Source organism: Coenobita brevimanus, chromosome 73 (genome assembly GCF_032717465.1).
Source record: "Coenobita brevimanus isolate Jiangsu-jjx chromosome 73, ASM3271746v2, whole genome shotgun sequence".
NCBI classification, from domain to species: Eukaryota; Metazoa; Arthropoda; class Malacostraca; order Decapoda; family Coenobitidae; genus Coenobita; species Coenobita brevimanus.
The window spans coordinates 32,581,638-32,593,985 of record NC_137026.1 but is presented as its reverse complement, the minus strand read 5'-3'; the positions used below and the strand labels follow the sequence as shown (position 1 = coordinate 32,593,985).

Below are 12,348 nucleotides of genomic sequence, written 5' to 3'. Positions count from 1 at the left end.
TTTCCACTACACATTTTATACCTGCTGACACTATGTAGCTTTAGAGAGACCTATCATAGTGGAGGAAGTTAAAAGAGATTTTTTCTAACCTCTTCACCTTCCAAAGTGTCCCCAAGTTAAAAATAAGCATAATCTAGAAGTAGCATGAGTAAAAGGAAACATCACCATAATGAGGAGATTACCAGACCACTACAATGTTGAACTCACTCTTCTGTACCTTGGTAGCAATACAAAATACCAAAAATTGCCTTCAGTACTTTTTTATGGTTTCAAACATACATGAAAATAAACTTTCTTTACTAATGCTTTTTCACATCTGTCTTGTGCTCCAGAGAATGCAAGTCACTGGTAAAATTCCCCACAACATCCTTGATCTGAATACTGTATATTGTAATTATTTACCTTTATAATCCCCTTCAAACTATGCAGCCCCTAGACTTGGCTCCTGTAGTCCAGAACATGTAAGAGAAGGATTTGAATATTACTGTAACTATCTTCAACCCATATGAACAATTTTAGTTTAACTACCTCCAGAGGACTTTGTTATACTTTGGAGAGATCATCTGCTGTGACAGGTTTAGAAAAAGTCTCCATTAACTCCTTCATAATCTCATTTCTCTCAATGTGTTGAAGCAATTTGCCTGTAGGTAAGAAGATTAACATAATAAAGTACATCAGTGGAGTGAATGAGTTATAATGCACATGCTGTAATGATATGCATGAATCAAATACTGTATGGTAATAAATAGTCCTGTCCTTAATTTTTTTTGTTGCCTCAAGATTCCTTTTATGGTAACCCTGCAGCTTCCTTAAAAAAAAATTACCAATATCTTTCAGTGATGTTATATTATTGATATGTCTTTGCTGAGTGAAGTCTGAAGTGTGGAGTAACATGTTCAATGTTGTCTGTGTGAAACTGGTATACTAGATTGGGTGTTTATTTTACTTCACATCTATATTGACTATCTGGCTGGTAAAATGAAGCACATCAATAAATAATGATACCAAAAATATTAATTGCAGATAGCTAAGCCTGTGAGGTAGAAACAGGATTCTGGGGCTAAAATGGTGTAAAAGAGTGCCTAATCCATTCCACTGACCATATTGTTGATGACTCACCTTGTATCATGCCGTCTTCTTTGCTTTCTGGATCCTACTTCAGCCCATCCTTAGATGCGAAAAAGGGGTCAGGATGATGATCATTGGTTTAGGGAAGGATGATGATCTATGCAAAGTATTGCCAGGGTTACTTATGTTGATCTTGGAATCTTTGGTCATTGTGTATGTTGGTCGGAATGTTGTCCAATGTCCACAATGAGGTTTCTTTGTATGTTTAGGAGAGCTTCCACAGTAATATGTGTTGCTGCTGTTGTGGCCCCAGGTTCATCTGAACATGAACTCAGTGGACTGCATGCTCAAGTTGCTCTTCTCCTGAAGTTCACCATTCTCTTTTTTGGGGATAAGGATGGAGTTAAGGGATATTTACATAATCAGGGAGCAGAGCTGCCTGACTTTGCAGGTGCCATCACAAGAAGACGTCCCTCTCATTTGTTCATTCATTTAGAAAGGCTCCAACAAGATTGCATGTGTTGGCCTTGGTCACACAATGGTGGCTCTCAACACTGATTTCCAGCTGTCATTCTTTCAGTCCCTTATCCCTGAGGCCATACTCTATGATCTTGCCCCAAGTCTTTTTCAGTCTGCCTCTCACAACTCTACCCTAAGTATTTATTTACCTTAAGTACCAGAAAACAGATACCAATAGAAGATAATGAAACTACACCATTCACAACTCTCACCCTCCACATCCAGTTGTCCTGTATCCACTCTACCCACTTCTTCCCTTTTTCCTCCACTGCTCTCTTAACCTCTTCATCCCACCATCCCTTACCTTTCTTCTTTGTTGTTACTCTTGCCACACCACACACCACTTTAGCATTCCTAACTATGCAGCCCCTACATGCATTCCACGTGTTGTCCAGATCCATTTCATTCCAATTCACTAATTCTAACTCCTCCCCTACTTTGGCCCTGTATTCATATGCCATTTCTTTGATCCTCAGCTTCTCGACTTTCAGTCTCTCTCCCTGACTGCTCCTCTCTCTCTTGGTCTACCTCACTCCTCTCAACTTAATCTTGCATACAGCAATCATATGATCTAACAAACTTCCACATCGTCCTCTCACTGCCCTCATATCAGCAAAACTTCCTGGCACTGATTTCTCTACGAGCACATAATCAAGCAGGCTCCTTTCAACATGATCCCCATTCCCTCTATACTATGTATATTTATGTGCATCTTTGTTTTAAATGAGAATTACAAATGCATAACCTCCTTTCCTGACACATGCCTTTCAGTTGCTTCCCATTATCACTCTATCCTGGTACTCCACTACTACCCATTATATCATTCACAGGACCAGTCACCTACTCTCCCATTCATATCACCCATACAAGCACTTTATAATTCCTGGGCATTTCTCCTACTATTACATCCAGCTCATCCCAGAACCTGTCTTTGTCTCACTCCCGTCATCACAAGGTGCATATGCCACAATTTCTGCTACTTTCACCTTCTCAAACTTGAACTTGACATACATACATCTCGAGCTGACACATTTGTAGTCTCTCATTCCACTCTATCACACTTAATTCATCAACAAATCAAATCCTTCCTTGCATCTTCCTTGCCCATTCATGCCCGACCTTACACATTTTACACCCTCCCATTCCTCCACTTCACACCCTTTCATCTTATTTCACACAATGTCATCTCAGCATATCTCGCACTCTTGAACACATTCACTATTTCCACCCTCTTGCTCTCCTCAGTCACACCTCTCACATTCCATATGGCCATGCGAATCTGTCCATTTGGTTAGGGCCCTGGGCAGATATTGGGCTCTCCGAGGCTCTCCGAAATGTCTGCCATGATTTAGTGATTTTAGATGGAGGAATCTGGGGGACACTTGACCCGGCCAAAAACCCTGGTTATATGGTTACCACCCAGCATAGTAAATGGTTTCCTGAGAGATTTTGCCTAAGCTGAATAAAACTATCTGGCAGTAGTAAGAATACAATGGAGTCATTATCATACTAAAAGTTATTACTTTCACACAGTATTTAACTCTACAAAGCAAATTAAATCATATTCTATGGCATATGAATCAGTCGCAACAGGCCAAACATATTTAATAAATTAGGAGGAAAGTACAGAATTAAATTAATGACTCATCATTATATACTTTTCATACTAAGAAATAATTAACAAGTATACCTTTATATACAGTGTCTATTAAGAAATAATTAACAAGTATACCTTTACATACAATGTCTATACTGACTTATCACAGGCATTGTCTAAGCTGCTGTGATTCAGAACAATGAGTTTTATATAACAGGAGAGACTGGCTTAAAAAAAAAAAAAAAAAAAAAAAAAAAAAAAATATTACTCCTCCGGCCAAGACTTGACTACTATAGTAGTGATCATCTCAGCCACAGGACACTACCCTATTTCCCTGGTAGCATGATGGCCTGCAAGATAAGAAAACCTCCACCACCTCCTGGATTTGAATCATGGCATGTTTGTGTATAGCTTCCTCCAATCACGACTGTGTCACTGTACTACTGAGAAACAAATCGCAATAAACAATTGAATCATATAAATGATATCATGCTTCCTCTTAAGGAATCCCCATATTGAGGTTGGTCATCACATGGCTAATGCTTTCTATGCAATGGAAGCTAAACAAGTGCCAAAACCAGCCAATCAATTCCCAACAGTTTCTGGATTTTGTTGGGATAATAGAAATCTAAGAAGTGCATTAACATCTGCAACTGTGTAAGTCTTTGCAGAGTCCTGTCTGAAAGGGATGATTGTGTGGTTTGTGGCCACATTTCACTCTTAGGGTAGTACCTCCCTAATGGTCACCATCCACCTATTAATAACAAATAATAAACTGCTTAGTTGTAATGCTAAAAACAGAGGATCATGTTTTAAGTGGCTTTATAAATTTAATAACACCTCCTTCTTAGTGATACATTCTGTACATTACACCTCAGTATCTTCTATCATGTTACTGTTGTTGTTGTTGTTCCTGCTTAACCCCAGATTGTCTGGCCAAGCAGATTTGTTGAACACAGATATGTAACTTCTTCTGTGAGGCCATCCTACATATACAGTATACAACATAGGGATCCAGCATCCCCTTGTGGCAGACAGTACCTCACCAGAGATATTCCAAGGGCCTTCCCATGGCAAGGTGCAAAGAAATATGAGGTTTGGCTCCCATGCAGACACTGCAGCTGCTCCACACAGGGTGCACAGTGCCACCACATGCAGCCTCCTTGCATTATTGTAAATTGTATTGATACTGACACAAAAATAAATACATAAATAAAAAAAAATAACAAAGTGTAATGTGCAAAATAAACTGCTAAGGAAGAGGTGCTACAAAGCCTCATATGCAACCTCAAATATGTTCCAGAGTCTTATGCCATGGAAGCCAGACATATGCCAGTAACTACAAATCAACCAGTGAAAGGAGATCAGAGCCTGTTGAAAACTGTAAAGCTACTTCATCATCTTTACTTAGCATGGCTGAATATAATGCCCCAGTAACAATGCATAGTAGATTAAGAATGCATAGCTAGAAGACATAAGATGTTTGTCAAACACCCGCAGTAGGAGGGCCAAATGCATGTTCACAAATTACAAAAACACACCCAGAAGTGGTATGGCAGTATCTAACATACCTTAATCCTAGCCACGTGTCTGCCTGTGTGTGTACCGAAGCTGAAACTGGATAAAGGAGTGCAGTGAAACTCTGCAAGATGGTTGGAACTGGGTCACATATGGGCCCATTTCAATTTCATGCTGATTGATATTTTCTAAAGGGGTGCTTTGACCCCTAATAATTGTCCCCATTGGCTTTACATTACATGGAATGTATCAAGAGCAGGTTGTCTGATCCTGAAGAAGCTATTCATCAGTTTCAAGCAGGAGGTGCAGCTGAAAACTGGCCCTCATTTGAACAGTCAAATATCACACGAATTGTTTTCTTCAACATGATGTACATCGCTGGCATCAATAAACAATTCTGTGTGCAATGGTGCCAAAATTACTGCGAGGAGATTCACAGTTTTTGAGCCACTTGTGTGTAACTGAAACAACTCCTCCAAGGTGGGGGGAAAACATGAATCACTGAACACCGGTCATCTCACGCAATTATGGCACTTGAAATTTAAATACTGTTTAAGAATATAATTTGCTTCTGTTGGCACTAGTCCAAAGTTGCATTTTTGATTGTGTAAACATTCTCCATACATTCAGTCATTCTGCTGCAACTGCAAGATACTGAAACTGAACTTGTGTAGCTGCCAATGAATAGATTTGAGGGCGAGGCCTGACAGCTCTGCATAAGAGCTAATGCACAGCAGCCCATAAGGCCGCAAAGCACTCGAATCACCTACAAACAGACAAGGATGGAGATGTGTGTGTGTGTGTGTCAGCTCTCTCTATGGCAATGGTAGCAGTTAAGTTCCATTTTACTCCCTTCAAGATGTAGGGGTCCAGCAACAGGCTATAAAAACGCCAAGACATGGGCAGATGACCCACCAACTTCCCTCAATGACATTATATGATCGAAAAGCCTCCAGTCACCTTTTGGGACTGTGTCTTTTGTGGTTAACACTCCAACTGGGTCATTCTAACCACTACACCACCACCTTCTGTACAAAATACCTGATAATCATCATAGCACATGCCAAATTTCCTACAAATGAATTAACAAACCTTATATGAATCAAGTGAATTCTGTTTATCCTCAACAATGACTAAAAACACTACATACAAATGATTTGTTTTGTTTTTTTCTTAAATAAGTGAAAAGTTAAAATGCTGATTAAAAAAAAAAAAAAAATACAGCATGAACATAAAATGGCCTAAGATTGGTATCAATCATAAAGCCTACACTGGATTAAACAGCAAAACATTAAGCAATTAGAAACAACCTGGCAATTTGTTCGACATAACTGCTTTACAATGAAACTCAAATTAGCCTATTATACAGTAGATTGTTTTTAGTTCATGTCAGAAGCACATTAACTCGTTCTGCCAGAGGACATTAAGAAACTCTTATTAGTAAAATTAATATCAGAAGCCCATTAACTCCTTCAGCCTGACATCTTCTCCAGTTTATTATCATGTTATATAGAACAACATTTTTCAATTATAGAAAGAATCTGCAGACTAAAGGGTTTAGTAGATCAAAGCATGATAAGATTTTAAAGCTTTTTCTCTAAGTTCATAGTATGATGCTCACAATATTTTGACTATCAACTAGATCCAATCTTTCCAAAAAAAAGTTTGTAAAAAATCATAACTACTTGTATATTTCAAAGCAATGATGACCTGTAAACTACTTAGCATCTACAAAACAGCCTATATACAAAAATTATAATCTATCAAAGAATTCTGAACCAAGCCACTATACTGTGTGTTTAATTAACCCTTTCAGGTCTCCTGGCGACTATAGTGGCTTTCTCGGTAGGGGTCTCCTAGCTACTCTCGTGGCAGCATATTTAGGCATGAATGAAAACTGTTGCATGAGGCTGGTGAATGAAATAAGGATACAAGCCACTCCCCAGACCCCTCTACTTCTACCAGGCATGTGTAGATCACAATATTTTAGTTTACACAGTCTGGGAAGAGCTAATCATGGTGGGGGGTTGGGTTGCACGTATTGGGTCTATTATACTGTTGATCTGGCAATATTTTTTTACTATTTTGGTATTGGACAGTTCATTTAGCAAAAGAATATTGTTTGCAATATATTTTTACTGCTCTGGAGGATACATAGCTCTCACCTCCCTCCTCCCTTTCATATCCCTCTTCCTCCATCCCCCTACCTCCCACCGATCCCCCACCCCTCTACCTCCCACCCTTCCACCATCCACTCTCCCTACAATCCCCCACCCCCTACATCCTCCACCCTCCTGCCTCCCACCGATCCCCCACCTCTCTACCTCCCACCCTCCACTCTTCCCCCAATCCCCCACCCCCTGCCTCCTGCTTACGCACATGGCTACAGCGTCACAAGCAAGCAAGAGATTTCTGCGTTGTATGTCTCAATACTTATTCATTTCCTGGGTGTTAGAGTGTCTGATTGAGGGAAAATATATACAGATTTAAAATTATAGGTTTCTAAGGTTGTTTCTGTAGCTTTTATTCACGTACCATGCATTTATTTGTTACCAGACGGACATACACGTGCAGCAAGTGTTGCCCTTTTCACTGACAAATGATTATTTGTATCTCCTTACTTTTTTCTGATTTATATTTTATGAGTCGCACATTTCCTAGTTATACTCATAACACCGTCAATTTTGATAAATAATAAGTACTTGATCACTGTCTCTACTGTTGCCTGTAAGTACACAGGATGATATACTTAGCAACAATGAAATAAACATATGTACAGTACATACAAAAGGCAAGCTTGTAGGCTTCCCCTCATGTCCTCACCCCCACAGCCTTGGACAGTACTAAGCAAAATAAGAACAAAGTAAAATAAATTAGTAGTAACTAGTCAGTGATAGTTTTATAAGGATCTTGTAACTGTTTAGTTTGTTGTTTGTAAAGAAAACATCTCAAGAATCATTCACAGATTACGTGAGATATAACGTACAGTACATATATCAGTGCACTGTTTTTTAAGGAAAAACATGGAAACAAACAATGCAATCATGTCGCCTATGCACAAAGAAATCACCTACCCACCGAGATGGCAACACTCACCACGCTACCACACACCACTCGCTATGCAACTTCCCATCATTTTTGCAGCACTTGTATGGCGAATAAAGCTCAAATCTTTTATAGGCAGATGCGTATTACTTCCTTGTGCATGAATATGATTTTTTTTTCTTTATTTGCAAGCCTTGACTTTTTTCCAAAAAATGCGTCTGTCAAACGTGACCTTGGGACCTATTTGAGACCTGAAAGGGTTAACATTTAGGTACATAGCTGCAAGAACACTTTCAGGAAATGGCACTCAAATCTTACCAAATGAAGATAGAAGATAACAAAAATAAAATGGCAATGGTAGCAGCCCATCTCTCACTAATCTACTCAGGCCTAGAAGAGCCCAAGGGATAAGAGGACTTGGAGTGTAAGAGGACTCAGGGCTAAGTTACTATAGTATAACCAATTTCTCTTCTCATTTTTCTTGCCTCCACAATTTTTTTCTTTCCCTTTTCCTCTTCTCTTCTCTTCTCTCACTTATTTCCTCTCCTCTCTATGGATCATTTAAATTGTAGGAGACCACCCAATTCCCTAGCAGCATTTACTTATACAAAAACCTCAGGGAAATTTTTTAAAATATAAACATTCTCCTACTGGTAAACTCTGCTTGGCATATAGGATGGTCTCCTATGGCTTGAATGATCTGGACAACAGTAGCCTAACCTCAGGCCCTACTATGCCTGAAAAGAGCAACATGGGACTACTTGTCAACCTGAAAATACCAGGTCTATCTGCTGCACTTAAGGTATGACAATGACAACCTTAAATAACTACTTTCATACACAGATAACAAAATATGAAGGAAAAGGGGACTAATTTTTGTATAAAGATAGCAACTATATCACAATAAATTAGTCCTGATCATGGCATAATGATCATACTTTTCAAAAAGATACCAAAACAGCAACTACTGTATTAATTATGTTACAAGTAGCTATCTAGAATCAAGGACAAAATATTACCTAGTATTCCAATTCATCTGCTTCACACTTTGAACCCGTCAATAACTTTACTTCTTTGTGTATCATATCAAAGAGAATCATGTATGGGCAGAGATACATACCAATCCTCTCTGAATTTAGAAAAAAAAAAAAATAACCAGAGGTGAAAAGTGAAAACTAGAGAAGGCCAAATATTGGGCAAACTTTTGTCCTATAACATACCAAGATCACTTTAGATTAGTGATCACAGTAACAACAAATCCCACATTATCCCCTTACAGGGGCCCGAGGCTAGGTGATCAGTTCAGACCATACCCCTTCGCTACAATGATGTTTATATTACAGTATTTTCTTCTTGTATTCTCCTGATGATTTAGTTTATTTAGTTTGCTGGAGACCTTTTGTACAGAAGGTTGAATGAAGGCTTTATTTAACCTCTCCAATTCAAGGGTCTCTCCTAAACTAAATAAAATAATCTTGAGGTGGCAAGAATAAAAGAAAAATAATACATTATCAGGTTGAAAGGGTTAAGGGTAGATGACTGGCCGATGCCCCCATAGCATCACATGGCAGAAAAAAATCTTGGGGATATGAAAAAGTGCATATCACATAACAATGAACCCAACTGGTACCCTTAAACCACAGACTTCAGAATAGTATTAGAAGGTCTGTACAGATAAACAGCATGCTAACCCCTTCAGCCTGAGGCCACCATTTTTTCTTGCAATCTCCAGGTAATTATATTCAACTTAAGAAGACTCCATAGTACAGAAGGGGTAATACAGCTGTCTCTAACTCCTCCAGTGGTAAGAGTCTCTCAAAAAAATGAGTGAATACAAATGGAGATAGCATGAATAAAATATAACAGACATCCTTGTAGTGAAGAAGTTAATAAATACAAGCAGCTACATACTCGCCTTTTGCTTTTTAATTTCTTCTAGGCATATCTTGGCCTCCTCCATAGCATCATTATTTTTTACCTTTTTTGACAATACTAACCCTTCTCTGCAGCATCTCTCAGCCTCACCTAATAAATTCTGTTGCATGTAAACAGTTCCTAGATTGACATAAAATGAACCAATGTCTACACTCTTTGATTCCCTAGCTGATGCAATGGCTTTTTCAAAATATTGTACAGCTTCTGCATACTCCTTCTGCAGGGAACACACTGAACCAATATCATTTAATAAAACTGCAGTCTGCTCATGGCCAAAACCATTGACACGCAAGCTCATCTCATAAGCTTTGATAAAGTGCTTTTTGGCCAAGTCAAATTTGTGGATATTCAACAGGAAACGTGCATACCAGTCCATGCTCATCGCCCACAGCAGTAATGTGTCTTCATCTAAATTCTGCTCACCATATTTTTCAATCTTCGCTTCTTGGGTGGCAATACAAAATTGAAAACCCTGAACGGCCTTCTCATAATCAGACATGGATGCGTATACACTCGCCAACTTTAAGCTAATCTCCACAATAGCATTGTCATTTGTTTCCATGCCACCTGTGAATAACATCATTGATTAGTACAACAAATCCAGTTATGTGCTCCCTTTTATTATGCTCTTTTTGGTATTATGTCCACACTAAATTACAAACCATTTGTCTACAAACCCTCTAACTGTTAGGATTTGTCTTAACAGATTAAACTATCTGATGTTACTGTATCATAATCCAGCAACAAAGAAAACGGAAGTACCCGGTATAAATGTGGCAGAAATATCAACAATGATATGGGTCAAGCAATTATCCATACATCATTCAAGCCCCTGGAATCCTGATTCTATCTTGCACACCTAATCATCATCACATATTTCCTTTTTATGATATTGTTGGTGCTGGAAAGAGATGCCTTTATGCAGCAGCTCCAATATAACTGGACAACTCTGCTGCCCCATTATACAAACGTCCTTCAACTCCATCCCTACCCCGGGACAGGGATGGTTGACAGCTAGAAAAAAGCATGCAGTCTACAGTCTACCAGGTTCATGTTTCATATGACTCTTGGGCTACTACTACAGTACTACTTTACAACTTCTACCACTATTATCACTACTACATCTACAACTACTAACAACTACTACAGTATTTTTCTCTTTACTGATATACTGCACATACAACTGCCAATCCACTAAAAAAAAAAAAAAAAAAAAAAAAAAAAAAAAAACCTTCTCATGTGCTTCTCCATACATGCTTCATCTAACCACCTCTTTCCCCTTTCGATTTCTAGTCCTATTAACTTCCATCTCAGGTAATAACTACATTTTGTGCAATACAATACCCAAAGCTTCTTAAATAGCCTTCCTTACCTGCTAGCAGACGCTGAAGCACATCTTTGAAAAGCTTCTCAGCTTTGGAATATTCATCTTTTTGATAAGCAAGATTTGCTAAAAGGTCAAAGATGTATGTGACAGCCTGCGCATTACTACTTTCTTGGGCAGTCTTGAGGGCAACATGTAGTAGCTGCTCAGCTTTATTCAGCTCGCCATTCTGTCGAAAGTTCAGTATCAATAAAAGGAACTTGGGTATCAGTTCATGTAGTAACTCACGACACAGCAAACATAAGCATGACCGATGGTGTATGTAATAAAGAAATACAGCAGTTGCTTTGTATATGAGTATTCATGGTACATTATCTGTCTACTGCCAGATGCCTTAATCCTATTAGGGATGGCCACAAACAAATTGCCACCATGTCATCCTGTCCTCTGCCATGTTGTCCTCCCTCTCTCCATTCCATCTATCTCACTGTCTATTGTGCTTCCAAAATCTTTAGTTTCAAATAAAATACAGTCCAAATAATTGGCTGAGTTCCTCATATTATCTAATGCTGCACCTCATTTCAATACTAAGTTCATTCTGATGATAAATCCCTCAGTACAAAGAAGTCATTTATAGCTACTTTATTCTTACTACAACTGGCCAACTAAGCTTAGAATAAACTTTTCAAACTGGTGAGGTTATATGCAGCCTATGTAATCCCTTTATTACAAGCAATTCTCCTCAGGTACACAAAATTATCTGTTTGGATGCCGGACTTAAAGAAGAAAGGGACCATCAAACAGAAGAGGTTAAGACTTCTGACCAGAATACTTCAGTTTTTTAAGTGTGTGGGGATACTACCCATCATTAGTATCTTCAGTACAAAATGACATGCATGAACACTTCCTATACTGTACCTGTGTCAAATGCAGAACTCTTTTACACAGGGTCTTAATCTCCAAACTAAGCATCCTATATTTCCAGATACTGATATGTAAACCACTTCCTCTTCTGACCTGAAGTGATCACTTTTTGATCTCAAAGTAACCATTTAAGTATGATGTCTATTCTCTTATATTCATGGTACCCCCAGATCATCCAATTCTTGCTCCTCTTAAATTATTGTATTCAAGTTAGGTTAGAAATTTCATGGTGAAAGGGCTATGTATGGATTTTCAGTAGAGTACAAATGTACATCTTACCTTTAATGCTAAAATTCCTCTCTTGATCATGATAATCAGTTCAGATTCTTTTTTTTCAGCCTCCCCTTCTGCCTTAGAACCAAACAGGGTGAGTGCAAGCAGTGAAGAAAATGTCCACTTTCCCCACGTCTTCTCTCTG

The 12,348-nt window shown here is 38.6% G+C and overlaps 1 protein-coding gene across 1 annotated transcript; it reads right to left on the bottom strand.

Moving 5' to 3' along the window:
• Window positions 1-9,587: 9,587 nt before the first annotated feature.
• Window positions 9,588-12,348, bottom strand: LOC145407433 (tetratricopeptide repeat protein 19 homolog, mitochondrial-like). Its single transcript, XM_080278359.1, has 3 exons — window positions 12,210-12,348; window positions 11,055-11,235; window positions 9,588-10,249 (listed from the first exon to the last, which is right to left on the bottom strand). The coding sequence occupies exons 1-3, from the start codon at window positions 12,237-12,239 to the stop codon at window positions 9,651-9,653; spliced, it is 810 nt and encodes a 269-aa protein (XP_080134485.1). The 5' UTR covers window positions 12,240-12,348; the 3' UTR covers window positions 9,588-9,650.

Excerpts from the sequence above, each read along its gene's own strand:
- LOC145407433 (XM_080278359.1), bottom strand. The coding sequence starts at position 12,239 with ATGATCAAGAGAGGAATTTTAGCATTAAAG. Across the intron at positions 11,236-12,209 it reads GAGGAATTTTAGCATTAAAG|AATGGCGAGCTGAATAAAGC; the intron begins GTAAGATGTACA and ends AACTTTCGACAG. Across the intron at positions 10,250-11,054 it reads GCTTCAGCGTCTGCTAGCAG|GTGGCATGGAAACAAATGAC; the intron begins GTAAGGAAGGCT and ends TGTTATTCACAG.